This window comes from Schistocerca americana, chromosome 11 (genome assembly GCF_021461395.2).
Source record: "Schistocerca americana isolate TAMUIC-IGC-003095 chromosome 11, iqSchAmer2.1, whole genome shotgun sequence".
In the NCBI taxonomy this organism is placed as follows: Eukaryota; Metazoa; Arthropoda; class Insecta; order Orthoptera; family Acrididae; genus Schistocerca; species Schistocerca americana.
In genome coordinates this window covers 38,449,792-38,467,070 of record NC_060129.1, presented here as the reverse complement: position 1 = coordinate 38,467,070, position 17,279 = coordinate 38,449,792, and the positions used below count along the sequence as shown (strand labels likewise).

At 43.0% G+C, this 17,279-nt stretch overlaps 2 protein-coding genes across 4 annotated transcripts in view; one reads left to right on the top strand and one right to left on the bottom strand.

Moving 5' to 3' along the window:
• LOC124554054 (neprilysin-2-like) overlaps window positions 1–17,279 on the bottom strand; it is a 245,614-nt gene that overhangs the window by 58,814 nt on the left and 169,521 nt on the right. For all 3 annotated transcript variants that reach the window (XM_047128089.1, XM_047128091.1, XM_047128090.1), the window contains 2 exons: window positions 8,633–8,791; window positions 5,341–5,484 (listed from right to left, as the gene is read on the bottom strand). In XM_047128089.1, coding sequence (XP_046984045.1) covers window positions 5,341–5,484; window positions 8,633–8,791 — 303 coding nt within the window. The remainder of the gene's footprint in view (window positions 1–5,340; window positions 5,485–8,632; window positions 8,792–17,279) is intronic.
• Window positions 1–17,279, top strand: part of LOC124554056 (zinc finger protein 729-like) — a 294,084-nt gene that overhangs the window by 220,879 nt on the left and 55,926 nt on the right. The window lies entirely within an intron of this gene.

Here is a 17,279-nt window from a genome sequence, read left to right as displayed (position 1 = left end):
CTTGTCAGCAGCAAAAAGGAAAAGGCGGATGGTGTTTCGATACCGGCGGCATCAGTAATTCGGTGGGTAAATTCGATAAGAGCCAATCATAATGCTCGATTCATTCACATGCTTTGTGCTGGGATATAGGAGTGTCTACCTAGCGGAGGGAGCGTTTGTGTGTGTTGAAAGCAGGAAGGGTAACACGCGATGGACGGGGTACCACATTAGATCCATGAGGAAGACTGCATTCGATGTTATTCTCCGCTATTTTCGTAAATATGTTCTGTTAGGGCAAGAATTTCCGTGCTTACAAGCTGAGACTTCCATAAAGCGAGCGTTAACTGTTTCTGGGACACTATACAATTTCCACGAGGTCGACTCGATTCTCATTTTTACATAGTCATCTGACATCAGTATAAGATTGAGAACCTTGTTAGATGCGCTTGCGAGGGTTTGCAGCTACGGGCGTGGACTTCGTGGTGTTGCTCCAGTCACGCTGTGTAGTTAAGAACTGTTAGACACGTCTCTCATGTTGCGCGAGGAACAATGCACCCTGTGCTATTCTGGGAAGCATTGGAACATCTCTCTTGGTGCTCCACCACCCCACAGCTATGCGTCATCTCGAATGGCACCAGTGTGAGCGCGCCTAGGAGTTCTGTGACGTCAGTATAATACTGGAAGAGTTCTAACTGTATACACAAAAATGAACCCCACTTTCACCTGCAGCGGTGAGGGCTCGTGGTGGCTTGCGTCCGGCGATGGCTCTCGGCGGCGGTTGCGGTGGGGGCGGCGGCGGCGGCGTCGGGTGTCGAGTGCCAGGATGTGTGTTTTATTAGCAATCTTTTCTTTAAGCTATATTCCATCGGTTTCACGGACCAATAGGATGCTGCAAATTAAGAAATACTACCCCACACATGCGACGAATATCAATTCAATTAATTTCCATAAATTTTTTATATCCATGTGGTACTAGCTGTACAGTAGTGAATGGGAGGGAGAGCGTGAGTGAGAGACATGGAATAGAACTGCAGGTTAAGTGCCGAACACTAGGTTAATTTGCATAATTTTTTATGTAAAACGCAGTACAAAAGCTTAAGAGGGTGTGTGGCAAAGAAGAATACGCAAGAAATGGAGTTCGAAAATATGTGAAGTTCGAAAAGCATACCAGAAAATGGTGGGAGGACATAACTAATTACTAAATTTGGTACCAATGGCGGTAGAATATTTTAAGGAAATGAGTGTGACATGGAGAACCACTTAACAGAACAATGATTCTTCTTAAAAAGTGAAAACAGTTTCCTTGTCATGCTATGTCCAATAGCATTATGACCATACAAAGCGCATACTATATGTTCCTGGCTGCTGTCACCCCTCTGTTGAACTCAAACTTAACAATATGTCAGAACTGTTCCGATTTCTCCAGTTAGTTCTCTATTTTGTATGGTCCACAGCTCCACTCACTATTTCCAAATGATAAAATGACAATCTGTAAACTCAAATAGCAACAATGAACTACAAAAAAATGTCCATCGGTAAATAAACGCATACTATGATAAACCTCCCCATTTTTTCTTGGATCATCAGTCTTCTGACTGATTTGAAGTGGCTTGTCATGAATTTCTCTCCTGTGCCAAATTCTTCATCTCAAAGTAGCACTTGCAACCTACGTGCTTAGTTGTTTGCTGGATGTATTCCAATGTCAGACTTCCTCTACAGTTTATGCCATCTACGGCTCCTTCTAGTACCATGGAAGTCAGTCCCTGATGTCTTAACAGATGTCCTGTCATCCTGTCCTTTTCGTCAGTGTTTCCCACATAATCCTTTCCTCTCTGATTCCTCAGTCCTTACCGCATCGGTGCACCTAACTTTCAAAATTCGTCTGTATCACTACATCGTAAATTGCTTCAGTTCTTTCCTGTTCCTGTTTTCTCACAGTCCATGTTTCACTACCATGCAATGTTATGCTCCAAACGTACATTCTCAGAAATTTCTTCCGCAAATTAAGGCCTACGTTTGATACTATAGGCTTTTCTTGGCCAGGAGTGTCCCTTTGCCAGTGCTAGTCTGCTTTTGGTGTCCTCCTGACTCCATCTGTCATTGGTTGTTTTACTGCCTAGGTAGCAGAATTCCTTAACTTCATCTCCTTCGTGACCATTAATCCAGGGAAGTTTCTCGCTGTTCTCATTTTTTCTATTTCTCATCACTTTTTCCTTTCTTCGATTTAGTCTCAGTCCATATTCTGTACTTATTAGACTGTCTATTCCATTCAGCAGATCATATATTCTTCTTCACTTTCACTCAAGACAGCAATGTCATCAGCAAATCGTGTCATCCACACCCTTTCACCTTGAATTTTAATTCCACTCCAGCGCCCTTCTTTTAGTTCCATTATTGCTTCATCGATGTACAGGTTGAACAGTAGGGGCGAAAGACTACATCCCTGTCTTACACCCTTTTTAATCCAAGCGCTTCGTTCTTCGTCGTCCACTCTTATTATTCCCTCTTCGTTCTTCTACATATTGTATATTACCTGTCTCTCCCTACAGCTTACCATTTTTCTCAGAATTTCGAACATCTTGTACTGTTTCACATTGTCTAACGCGTTTTCTGGGTCGACAAATCCTATGAACGTGACTTGATTTGTCTTTAGTCTTGCTTCCACTATCAAGCGCAACGTCAGAATTCCTCTCTGGTGACTTTACCTTTCCTGAAGCTAAACTGATCGTCATCCAACACATCCTCAATTTTCTATTCCATTCTTCTGTATATTAGTGTTACGAGAAAATTTGGATGCATGAGCTGTTAAGCTGATTGTGCGATAGTTCGCGAACTCGTCAGCTCTTGCAGTCTTCAGAACTGTGTGGATGATATTTTTCGAAACTCAGACGGTATATTGCCAGCCTCATACCTTCTACACATCAACGTGAATAGTCGTTTTGTTGCCACTTCTCTCAGTGATTTTAGAAATTGTGATGGAATGTTATCGATCCCTTCCACCATATTTGATCTTAAGTCCTCCAAAACTCTCTTAAATTGTGATTCTAATACTGGATCCCCTATCACTTCTAAATCGACTTCTGTTTCTTCTTCTGTCACATCAGACAAATCTTTCCCACATAAAGGCCTTAAATGTACTCTTTCCATCTACCCGCTTTCTCCTCTGCATTTAACAATGGAATTCCAGTTGCACTCTTAATGTTACCTCACTTGTTTTTGGTTTCACCGATGGCTGTTTTGACTTTCCTACATGCTGAGTCAGTCCTTCCGACTATCATTTCTTTTTCGATATCTTCACATTTCTCATGCAGCTATTTCGCCTTAGACACCCTGCACTTCCTGTTTATTTCATTCCTGAGCGACTTGTATTTCTTTTATTCCTGAATATCCCTGAACATTTTTCTACTTCCTTCTTTCATCGATCTGCTGAAGTACTACTTCTGTTACCCATGGTTTCTTTGCAGTTACCTTCTTTGTACCTATGTTTTTCTTTCCAGCTTTTGTGATCGCCCTTTTTAGAGAGGTGCATTCCTCTTCAACTGTACTCCTACTAGTCTATTCTTTATTGTTGTATCCACAGCCTTAGAAAACTTCAAGCATATCTTGTCATTCCTTAGTACTTCCGTATCCCACTTCTTTGCGTACTGATTCTTCCTGACTAATGTCTTAAACGTCAGCCTACTCTCCATCAGTAATGTGTTGGGATCTGAGTCTATATCTGCTCCTGGGTACGCCTTACCATCCGGTATCTGATTTCAGAATCTCTGTCTGAGCAAGATATAATCCAACTGAAATCTTCCCCTATCACCCTGCCTTTTCCAAGTATGCCTTCTCCTCTTGTGGTTATTGAACAGATTAATCGCAATTACTAGCTGAATTTTATTACAAAACTCATTAGTCTTTCTCCTCTCTCTTTCCTTGACCCAAGCCCATATTCTCCTGTAACCTTGCTTCTACTCCTTGCCCTACAACTGCATTCCACTCTCTCATGAGTATTAGATTTTGATGTTCCTTTGCGTATTGCATTACCCTTTCAATACCCCCATATACTTTCTGTGTCTCTTCATCTTCAGCTTGCGACGTCGGCACTTATACCTGAACTTTGTTGCCGATATTGATTTGCTGTCGATTGTGATAAGAACAACCGTATCACTGAACTGTTCACAGTAACGCACTCTCTGCCCTACCTTCCAATTCATAACGTACCCTGCTCCTGTGATACCATTTTCTGCTGCTGTTCATATTCCCCTATACTTATTTGACCAGGAATCCTTGTCTTCTTTCCATTTCACTTCACTGATCTATTAAAGACTGAGGCTTTGCATTTCCCTTTTCAGATTTTCTTGTTTCCATACCACATTCAAGCTTCTGACATTCTATGCCCCGAGTCATAGAACTTTATCCTTTCATTTATTGTTCAATATTTTCCTCATGCTCACCTCCCCCTTGGCAGTTCGCTCCTTGAGATACGAATGGGGGACTATTCCGGAATCTTTTGCCAATGGAGAGATCATCATGACACTTTTTCAATCACAGGCCACATGTCCTGTGGATACACGTTATGTCTACTTAATGCAGTGGTTTCTATTGCCTTCTACACTCTCATGCAGTTGATCATTGCTGATTCTTTCGCCTTTAGGGGCAGTTTCTCATTCCACTGGCAAGAGAGTGCCCTGAACCTCTGCCCGCTCCTCAGCACACTGAACATGAACATGAACAGGAAAAATAAGCACACTACGAACTTATGATCCAACGTAATAAAAACAAGACTGATTTGGAAATAGCTAAAGGGAGGCTGAATATTCAGCAATATGTAGCAAGAATGGTAAGTCCTAATATAATACCTTTAATGACCAGGATTCCAAATGGCATACACCAGCAGGAAAATGCCACAATCCACTCAGCAAGTTACTTCACAGCTATCTTGAAGAAAGTGTGGATCCTTCATCGACCTGTCTGGCCCCATGACTAATCACCCGTAGAGCATATCTGGGATGCGGTGAGAAGACATATATCTTCACACCAGTCTCCAGCCAGCTACCTTCATGAACTGACAGAGCATATATATTTTCAGCAGGACATTAAATTCCTCTAGATAATATTGTGAGGCTGTTTCCTTCCATGCCAATGTGAATGAAAGAGAGTACTTATGATTGTGGGGGTTACACATCATAGCAATACTGATGAGGGAATGGAATGGAAGCTGAATCATTTAATACCTATTATGTGATGAACATCTTCACGATGTTTGATAAATATGAGAGTGGTGTTTCATGGAGTAACACTACCCATTTTAATTTTCTTATGGGATATTAATGAAAATAGTTAGGGCTCTTTGCAGACACTAAGGGTGAGACATACTTGGTGCCCTCGTCCATCCAGTCCACCTCTTGCAGCATGTGGAGGAACTCCTGGCGGATGTCGTCCACCATCTCGAGCGCCGCGTTCTTGGCCTCCTTGTCGAAGAACCTGCGCACATAGATGGAGCCCACAGCCAGCGGCATGCTGGAACATGAGAAATGTCGCTCATATTAACCGCTCCACATGTCACACACAAACATGACCCGGGAAGAATTCAAGGAAACAACAGTGGAACATACACATAGGTGTGGATTTTAATACAAATGTATGCCCAGAATACAGCTGTATTAAAATTCCCAGAATTTTGTATAGGAATCAGATTCCTGTTCTAGGACTTGAAGGATGTGAAAGACAAGCAGTAATTAAGAGGGAGTGAGTCAGGGTTTTAGCCTCTCCATGATGTTATTCAGTCTGTACATTGACCAACTGATAGAGGTAGCAAAGGAGAAACTTGGAAATTGAAGCTCAAGAAGAAACAAAAATTTCTTGGTTGAACACTGATGCAGTAATTCTATGAGAGATGGAAAAATACTTACAAGACCATGTGAAAGGAATGTATGGTGGTTATACACTGATCAGCCGGAACATTATGATGACCAGCCTACAATGGATATAAGCCTGTCCAGGCGACACCAGTGTCACCTGGGGAGGAATGGCTGCTAGTGAGACAAACACACGACGCATGTACTATCAGTGAGCGTGTTGTCCATGTGTAGAATGCGTGGGGAAAGCATTCAATCTATCTGAATTTGACGACGGGCAGATTTTAATGGCCCAGGGGCTCGGCACAAGCATTTTGGAATTTTCGCGCCTTGTCGGATCTTCACAGAGCACTGTGGTGAATACCTTCAATATATGGCGAAACCAAGGTGAAAGCACATGCAGACATCGTAGGGTTGTGCAGCCACACTTCCCTATATAGATGTTGGACATCATAGGCTAAGTATACCAGTAAAACAAGACAGGCAGCGAACTGTGCCCCAACTAAGGTCAGACTTTAATGCTGGGCAGAGTACAACTGTGTCTGAACACAGAGTGCACCGAACACTCGTAACAATGGGCCTCCACAGTCAACAACAAGTGCTTTGAGCAAATGCTAAGATCATGACACTAATAACTACGAATGAAATGGGCTTATGACCGTTGACACTGGACGTTGGCGCAGTGTCAGAGCATTGTATGGACTGATGAATCTCGATACCTTTCTCATCAAGATGATTGAAGGGTGCGAATCCGTCGGCTCCCAGTGGACAGCTCCTTGACACTTGTACTAATGGGCGGAAACAAGTTAGTGGTAGCTCTATTATACTATGGGGAACATTCACGTGGGCATCCATGGGTCCAGTGGGGCTCGTTCAAGGCACTGTGACAACCAAAGGGCATCGTACACTGGCCAGACCACATGTAGCCCTTCGTCGCGATCATGGTTCCCAACGGCAGTGGCATTTTTCAACAAGGTAAAGCACAAGGTCACAAGGCAAGGACTGTGATAGAGTGGATCGAGGAAAACAGTAGCAATTCTCAACTGATGTGCTGCTTCCCAACACACCAAATTTGAATCCGATCGAACACATCTGGGATGTCACTGAATTTGGCGTCAGAGGCCATCGTCCGCCTAACCAGCATTTACGGGAATTAGGTGACTTGTGCAGAATTTGGTGCTAACTTCCTTCAGTGACCTATCAAGACCTCATTTCTTCCATACCATGATGCACTGCTGCTGTTACCCATGCCAAAGGTGGACATACCAGCTATTAAGTAGGTGGTCAAAATGTTCTGACTGATCAGTGTAAGATAAATATTAATAAAAGTAAAACAGGTTCATGGAGAGTACTCAAACCATCAAATGCTCAGAGAATTATATAGAAAATGTGACAAAGCTGTAGACGAGTTTTGCCACTTAGGGAGGAAAGTAACTGATAATTGCTGAAGTAGAGAGAGTGTAAAGTGCAGACTGGCAATAGCATGAATAGCATTTTGGAAAACAGAAATATAAGTTCAAGAGGTAGAAAATCTTTTCTGAAGATTTCTGCCTAGAGTGTAGCCTTCTACATAAAGGAAACATGGATAATGTGCAGTTGAGACTGTAAGAAATTAGAACCTTTTGGAATGTGTTGCTACAGAAAAATGTTGAGAATCAGGGGATTCATCAAATAATTAATGAGGAAGTACTGTATAAAACTGAGGAAAAAAGGAAATTTTTGGCACAAACTGACTAAAGGTGGTACACAGATGGGAGAATACTTCCTGATGCATCAAGGAATCATCAGTTTGGTAATGGAAGGAAATGTGAGGGAAAGTAAATATTGGAAAGGCAGACGAAGGCTCAGATAAAGTAAGCAGGCTCAGAAGGGGCTGAAAAAGTTTTGCATAGATGATCAGTATAGTATGGGTAGCACAGTGTGGAGCATCAAAGCTGTCTCTGAACTATAGACCACTATCACAACAATAACAAAAACCACAATAACAATAACAACATGTTATGTACTGAAGGTGGAGGAGTAGAAAGGAAAGGAAAGGAAAGGAAAGGAAAGGAGCTGTTGATATCAGCCACGTAAAGACTTTATGCAGAATCAGCGGTAACGAGGGAAAATGTACGTCAGACCGAAACACAAGGCGCCACGCATTCATATATGATTGATTCGCCTCGATGGGTAGTGAATCCACCACCTTCAGTGTGGATGCATAATTACATTCAGTCTCTGGCGGAATCTCAAAGTAGCGAGCATGGAAGTTGTGGACAGGGACTGTGGGCAAGTGGTGATGGCTGGGAATGTGAGTAGGCAAATTGGTGTTCCGAGACAGTCAACACAATTGTGATAGGCACAATGTCCATATGGCACTGTGGTTAATGCAACTGCCACGTAAGCAGCAGATCCCAGGTTCTAATTCCGGTTGGTCGCACATTTTCTCTTGTCACCGCTGATTCAGCATAAAGTCTCGATGCAGCTGACATAAATAGTCCCTCCCCTTTGCTATCCTTTCTCCCCTCCCCCCCCCCCCCTTCATGGTTCACCTTCAATTTACATAACATGTATCACATATGCGGATTCCACGTGGCGTCTGTACTTTTGGACATGTCTAAAAGGACGGATACCAAGTATTCATAAACAACAACAAAAACAAGAAATAAAACCATGGAGCTGCAACTCTGGTACGAAACAGTATCGACGAAGGTAAATAAAACCAATGTAGCTGTGAATTTGGTGATCTACTGACAGGGGCTTTATCATGTGCCATAAAATAAGCACAGCTGTACCTGCGTGTGTTGATGCAGTTGTATCAAACTCACCCAGTAGCGACGATTTCGACGCACTCCCTCGAGCGAGGTTGCCGCTCTTTCTTGCCGGTCAGGGCGTAGTTGTAGTCGAGCTGGCGCTCGCGCATCTCCTCCGTCATGAACCTCACCCGGGCCTCAGCCGCCCGCCACATGATGTAGTTGGCGATCACCCTGTGGGACAGAAACGTCTGTAGTGACGTGCATGCACTCTGTGCGGGCTGTTCCTGTCAGCCTACAACCACAGCCCCACTTACACTGATGAGACGAAACATCATGACCTCCTACTTAATAGCTTGTTTGTCCATCTTTGGAACGAAATACATCACCGATTCTGCTTTTAAGGGTCTGAAAGTTCGTTGGTAGGTTTGTGGAGGTATGTGGCATTAGATCTCTGCGCTTAGATCATGTAATTCCAGGTGATGGCACCCGATAGTGAGTCAGACGGGTTTCATGGTATTTACATCAGGCGAATTTGGTCGCCGAAACATCGACGTGAGTTCACTGTTATGCTCATCAAACGACTGTAGCACGGTTCTGGCTCCAAGACACGGACAATTATACTGCAGGAAGATGAGATCGCCGCTGGGGAAGACATCGTGTATGAAGGGTGCAGGCGGTCCACAGTGTGTCTTCGATTACTACCACAAGTCCCACGGAAGCATAATACTGCTCCCACCAGCCTGCATCCATATCGTGCTGCGCGTTGCCAGCCACCGTTCACATCGAACGTGTGGAGACGACCAGCGACCTAGTGTAGCAAAAATGTGTTTCACCCAAAGAGCCGACACGTTTCCACTGATCGACCGTCGAATCCTGGTAGTCTCATGCCCACTGCAATCGTAACTGACGATGTTGTCAGGTCAACATGTGAAAACCTGTAGTTATCTGGTGTTGAGCTCCATGTTCAACAACATATGATGAACAAGTGCTCTAAAACATTTACATGTGCACCAGCATTGTGCTCTTTAGGCAGAGGCGGCGCAAACCCAACTCCCCCCCCCCCCCCTCCCACTCTGTACAAAGTCGTGGACGTCCAGCCAATCAGCGACTAGTCGCAGTTTCACTGTCCTTCTACCTTTTCTTGTAGATGCTCACGACAACAGCATGTGAACATTCAACGAGCTTCGCCGTTTTGGGATACTCGTTTACATGCTCAGTGTAATAATAATCTGCTGTCTCAATTGATTTCTGCATCTGCAACCCATACCTTCGCTAGGGTGATCCCCCATTTGTGTCTCCTCTGTTCACACCGTTTTATTACCATGTCACGTGGCTGCAACAAGACCAGACGGCGTCGAACGTCACGGTAGGCAGTGGTCATAATGTTTTGAGTGAGTTGTGTACACTATGTGATCAAAAGTATCCGGACATACGTTTTCCATATTATGTGCATCGTGCTGCCACCTACTGCCAGGTACTCCATATCAGCGACCTCATTAATCATCAGACCATGAGAGAGCAGATTAAGGCGCCCTGCAGAACTCACGGACTTCCAACGTGGTCAGCTGATTGGGTGTCACTTGCGTCGTATGGCTGTAGGCAAGATTTACACACCCCTAAGTGTCCCTATGTCCACTGTTTCCGACGTGGAAACGTCAAGGGACAGGCACAGCGCAAAAGCGTACAGGAGGACCTCGTCTGTTGACTGACAGAGACTACAGACACTTGAAGAGAGTCGTAATGTGTAATAGGCATACATCTATCCAGACAATCACACAGGAATTCCAAACTACATCAGGATCCACTGCAAGTACTATGAAAGTTAGGCAGGAGGTGAGAAAGCTCGGATTTGGTGGTCGAGTGGCTGCTTATAAGCCACAAACCGTGCTGGTAAATACCAACTGGCGCCTCGTTTGGTGAAAGGAGCGTAAAACTTTGGCGATAGAACAATGGAAAAAAGTTGTGTGGAGTGACGAACCACGGTACGCAATGTGGCGATCCGATGGCAGGATGTGGGTCTGGCGAATGCCCAGTGCGTAGTGCCAGGCGGTGATGTTATGGTGTGGTCGTGTTTTTCATGGAGGAGACTTCCACCCCTCGTTGTTTTGCGTAGCACTATCACAGCACAGGCCTACATTGATGTTTTAAGCTCCTTCTTGCTTCCCACTGTCGAAGAGCAGTTCGGGGATGGCGATTGCATCTTTCAACACGATCGAGCACCTGTTCATAATGCACGGCCTGTGTCGGAGTGGTTACACGACAATAACATCCCTGTAACGGACGGACCTGCACAGGGTCCTGACCTGAAGCCTATAAAACACCTGTGGAATGTTTTGGAACGCCGACTTTGGTGCAGGCCTCACCGACCGGCATCTATACTTCTCCTCAGTGCAGCATTCCGGGAAGAAAGGGCTGCCATTCGCCAAGAAACGTACCAGCACCTGATTGAACGTTTGCCTGAGACAGTGGAAACTGCCATTAAGGCTAAGGGTAGGGCAACACCATATTGAATTCCAGCATTAGCGGTGGAGGGCGTCACGAGCTTGTAAGTCATTTTCAGCTAGGTGTCCGGATATTTTAGATCACATAATGTATGTCCTCATAGTTTTTCATGGTGACATACCTGAAAAAAAGTCTTCTCGATTTTCAAGCCGTGACAATTCAAATGCAACACTATAGCTTTCGGCAACTGTGTCAGCCGTCGTCATCAGGAGGGAAAAAAATCTTTTGCTTGTACGGAGGTGGGAGCGTCTGTTACATTCCTTGTGCCGCCTGACGTAACTTGGTTCGTCCTTGGGTTTGGATTTGCAACGAGTTTCTCAATTCCCTTCCACACAGGTACATCATGACGGCCCTCTCTCGAAGTTTCCAGAGGCTGCTATCGCGTCGAAACGAAACACTGCCAGCTCTGGCAGTCAGTGGCCTTTTTCTTATTACTGATAACGATTCCAGAGACAGGTGTCGATGCCCGAACATTTTATTTGCAGTGACATGACTTGAACAAACGCACTGCAACATATACAGTCGTCGCACTGCTGTGAAATGTGTTATCACTTGACAATTTATATCGACATATTACAGATATACAAGAAATGTAATCCCACTTGCGAATATGGAGAACCATCAGCTGTTTAATGGACTCACGACAATGAAATGTTATGCCGCACCGGGACTTGATCCTGGATTTCCCGCCCATCGCGGGCCAATACAGCACCACTCACGGAGAGACGCAAACTTCCACGTGACATCCGCTATATATCTTCCAGTGCAGGGAAAATATTTTACTTGAAGGTCACTTGCCCTGTGTCTGCGCATAAATACGATGTTCCATTGCCTGTGTTGTTCCGAATTACGATACAATGTTCCTTCGGACGTGCATACGCATTGCGCGTTGGTTCTTCTTATAGAAATATGGAAACCATTAAGTCAGCGTATTATGGTTACTTTCATGCAATTATGGCATTTGGAATTATATTTTGGGGAAATCAGCCACTGGCTAAAAAAGTACTGTGTGTACAAAAAAGAGCCATATGGATCATGTGCAGAGTCCATCCTAGAGACACATGCAGGAATCTTTTTAAGAACCTTGAAGTACTCACATCCACTGCGCAATATATATTCTCTTTGATGTGCTTCATAAGGAAAGAATAATCCATCTTTAAGCTGAATAGTGCATATCACAGTCACAATACTAGAAGGAAACACGATATCCACTATGAACAGCCAAATCTAAATACGGTGCAGGAAGGAGTCCATTTCAGTGGCTGTAAGATTTTTAATGCCCTCCCTTCAAGAATTAAGTGTTTGGTAGATGATGATCTCTTGTTTAAAAAAACCTTAAGGCAGATCCTATTGCAAGGATCATTTTATACAATAGAAGAGTTCCTGAACTACAGTGTTTAACATTTCTTGTATTGTAAATTGCAAATGTATGCCCAAATTTGTATTTGTAATACCGAATATTTTTATTGTAAACATATATTTTACAATATTTATTTCTCTGTAACACTTATTATTTTGTAATCTTTATCTATCTCTAAAATGTATTTTTTTGTAGTGGGACATAAGTTACTGTTCTTGTTTTGTAATCTCTATCTCCAAAATGTATTTTTTGTAGTGGGACCTAGTGTCACAACATGGATCACCGGAACAAGAGATAAATAAATAAATACATGCTGGGCAAGCAACTTTCAGGTACAGCGTCTGACCTGTACGAGAACTTACGTGAGGGATGTAAGAGGCGCAGGGCTGACGACAGGTGGAGGTTTGGGTCTGGCCAGGAGTCGTGCACGCATAGCGAGACTGTGAGGCGGCCGACGGCGATAAGCGGGAACTCCGGGTTCGAGGCCCAGTCCGTCGATTACACAGCTGATGGTTGTCCAGATTCCCAACCGCGAATACATTTCTTGTATTTCATAACGGCTGTAGTCGCGGCCGTGACCTCAGACACGCATGCATGTCCAAAGGAACTTTGCACCGTAATTAGGAATAACGCACGCACTGCAGTATCGTGTGAGGGATTTCCTCTGTTTCTCTTTGTTTCAATACAACTATACAAAAATAATTGTTTGACAATAAATGTGTTACATGTGAGGAAGAAAAGACACATGTACTGGGTGATCAAAAAGTCAGTATAAATTTGAAAACTGAATAAATCACGGAACAATGTAGATGGAGACGTACAAATTGACACACATGCTTGGAATGACATGGGGTTTTGTTAGAACCAAAAAAATACAAAAGTTCAAAAAATGTCCGACAGATGGAGCTTCATCTGATCAGAATAGCAATAATTATTATAACAAAGTAAGACAAAGCAATGATGATGTTCTTTACAGGAAATGCTCAATACGTCCACCATCATTCCTTAATAATAGCTGTAGCCGAGGAATAATGTTGTGAACAGCACAGTAAAGCATGTCTGGAGTTATGATAAGGCATTGGCGTCGGATGTTGTCTTTCAGCATCCCTAGAGACGTCGGTCGATCACGATACACTTGCGACTTCAGGTAATCCCAAAGCCAATAATCGCACGGACTGAGGTCAGGGGACCTGGGAGACCAAGCATGACGAAAGTGGCGGCTGAGCACACGATCATCACCAAACGACGAGCGCAAGAGGTCTTTCACGCGTCTAGCAATATGGGGTGGAGCGCCATCCTGCATAAACATCGTACGTTCTAGCAGGTGTTTATCAGCCAGGCTGGGGATGATGCGATTCTGTAACATATCGGCGTACCTCTCACCCGTCACGGTAGTAGTTACAAAACCAGAATCACGCATTTCCTCGAAGAAAAAAGGCCGCATAACGGTAGATGTGGTAAATCCATACTGTGACTTTCTCGTCGTGCAATGCAGTTTCCATGACAGTTCTAGGATTTTCGGTAGCCCTAATTCTGCAGTTGTGGGCGTTGACAGACCCTCCGAGCGTGAAATGAGCTTCGTCGGTCCACAACACGTTACTAAACCAATCGTCATCTTCCGCCATCTTTTGAAACGCCCAAACCGCAAATGTTCTCCACTTCAATGATTCTCTCTCTCATTACAGCTCATTTGTACACGATTGTCATGTGCAGTCACTGACGTTTTGCTGTCCAGCGCCATCTGTCGGTCATTTTGTCAACCTTTTTTTTTTTGTTCCTTACAAGATAATAAATGACAGAATCATCTCCAAACAATCTAACAAGGCTGCTCAGATGATCTTCCACGAGTATGTCATTTATGTAGTTTAGGAGCTGCAGAGGGCCTCTAAGACTTGCTTGAGGAACGATTGATATTACTTCCGTTTTACTTAATGACATTCCGTCAGGTACTACAAACTGTGAGTTTTCTGACAGGAAGTCACGAGCACAACTGACGCCATACTCCATACGCAAGGAGTCTGATTGGAAGTTGCTTGTGAGGGACGGTGCCAAAAACGTTCTGGAAATCGGAAAATATGGAATCGATTTGACATCCTCTATCGATAGCTTTCATTACTCCATGAGAATTTCTGAATCCATGCTGCCTATTTTTCTATAAGTCTTCTTCGAAGCGATTAATAATATTCAAACACAATATACGTTCCAAAATTCTACTGCAAATTGACGTTAATGATATGGGCCTCCTTTCTCGGGTATCTACGTGAGTTGTGCCACTTTCCAGTCTCTGGGTATGGATCTTTCAGCAAGCGAGTGGTTGGATATGATTCCTAGGTAGGAACTATTCTATCAGCGTACTCATAAATAAACATGACTGGTATACAATCTGGACTGGTGGACTTGCCTTTAATAAGCAATTTAAGCTGCTTCACTACACCGAGGATATCTACTTCTAAGTTATTCGTATTGGCAGTTTTTCTACATTCGAATTCTCTCATATTTACATCGTCCTCTTTGGTGATGGAGTTTCAGAAAACTGTGTTTAGTAACTCTGCTTTAGTGGCACTGCCATCAGTAACACAAGACTAGTTCCTTCTACATCTTCAACATGAGTACTCTGTGGACACTCCCATCTACTAAGGTGAGAACAGCTACGTTCACAGGGCCGCACTCATACTTTGTCCCTCACATACTCGATCGCATCTCACCTGGTCCAAGAAATCGTCCTATTCCACAGAAAACGCCAGAAATTTTCTGTAACAGTGGGAGAAACGTAAGCACTAACATTCCCGCAGTTTGGCAGTTCTACAAGTTGTAACTGCCAATGAGAGGCTCCACTTGGTTATGGCACACGTGGAAGAAACTTGTGGACTCCCTTCCTCACCAAATTCACGCCATTGTGAAGGCTAGAGGCGGTGTTTGATGGTGTTGGCGTCGTGTCCCCTGGAGGGTTGTGAGGAGCCACTGTTCCTTTTGACTGACACATGAAGGCAAGGAGGGTTCTGTATTGCAGAATCTGAAGAGTGTGGGGATAGCAGTATGTGAGGGTAAGGCACCATCCGATGTTGAGCGCAAAATGTTCACCACCAAATCTGGGACCACGGTGCTGGTTCATCTGAAGAACTGCTGTATATATCAGCCACCAAGTTCTCGACTATCTATCCCACCAAACTACACCTTCTCAACAGCAGTAATATGTGCATGGTATATTATGGAAGAGAAAATAACGCAGATGCACTCGATTTTCAAAATATTGATAGGTAATTGTTTGCAAAAATAAAATTGACAGTTATAATTCACAAAATATTAGATTTCTAAAAAAAAAAAAAAAAAAAAAAAACTATTGTCATTCCTTGTTTTATTTGCAAGAATTTTTAGCTCAGCTAGTCATCGATGATCGGAGAGCCTTTACAAAAGAGAATGACAGAATAATACAGTCGTTTCAGAGAGAGTTCTTTGTAGGTTCGAAAAACTATGCTCCTTTTGAAGTGTACGTTAGGTACAAATGTATTTATTACACAGAACTATTTCTGCTGCAGTGTAAAAACCATTAAAAATATATTATTCATAATGTACACAGTTAGCCTACAAAATATTACTCAGTCCCGTTCCAATTTATTTAATGCACATACAGCATCGAAATCTAGATTGTCTAATAGTGAAGTTTTAAATGTCTACTAAAAATTGAAATGGACTCTTGTTTGTAATAGACAATGCTGTAAAAATAGTGGAGGGTGAGAAAACGTGATTTAGATTCGTATATTTTCCCAGTATAAATTTTGAAAGTTCCCTATGAAAATTTTTATACGATAACATTAATATTTCTACATATTGCTAATTTCTGCTTTTATTCCTCAGTAATATACTGAAATAATAAGGTAATTTTCAAATACTTGTGTGTAAAAGAAGAAATGATTACTTTGTGTGAGAGACAACACAGGTCTGTATAGTACCACTTTTGTGAAAAATACAGAGATGTGTGCGCATATACATGATGCGTAACTTTGACCTTGTAGTCATTAAAATTATTCCAGAGTTATGCTTATGTACACAACTGTCCTTGACTTTCTCAGAAATTATATTTGATTTCGCAGAGATCTATAATTATACTGTACTTGCATGGTGCAACAGCGTTTAGCATTTACAGTTTGGCATTTACCGCTTAGCATTTAGCATTTACCGTTTATCAATTGGCATTTACTGTTTATGATGTCTCACAGGCAAACTGCAAAACTGTTTGACACTGCAGATAGAGAGTATTAAAAATGGCTAAAATATTTTATAAGTGAGTCAATCTGTGACACGGTTCCAACCTGTGAGACCTATTTCCTGTCCATTTCTTTTCTCTGCATAGTTAAGTAGTTGTTGTAAACATGATAACAGTTTTTATGCATTATTTTCAACCAAAAACCTACGAATTCAATTACGAACAACTTAAATTGGAAGGAACGCACAGAAAATGTTGTAGGTAAGGCAAACCAAAGACAGCGCTTCATTGCCAGGACACTTAGACAATACAACAGGTCTACTAAGGAGCCTGCCTACACAACGCTTGTCCGTCCTCTCTCGGAGTACCGCTGCACAGTGCCGGGTCCTTACCAGGTAGGATTAACGGAGTACTTCGAGAAAGCTCAGAGAAGAGCAGCACGTTTTGTATTATAGCGAAATCGGGAAGAGAGTGTCTGTAACATGATACAGGATTTGGAGTGGACAGCATTAAAACAGAGGTGTTATTCATTGCAGCAGAATCTTCCCACGAAATTTCAGTTGCCAACTTTCTCCTCCGACTGTGAACATATTTTGTTGACACCGGCCTACATAGGGAAAAACGATCATCATAAAAAAAGTAGGGAAATCAGA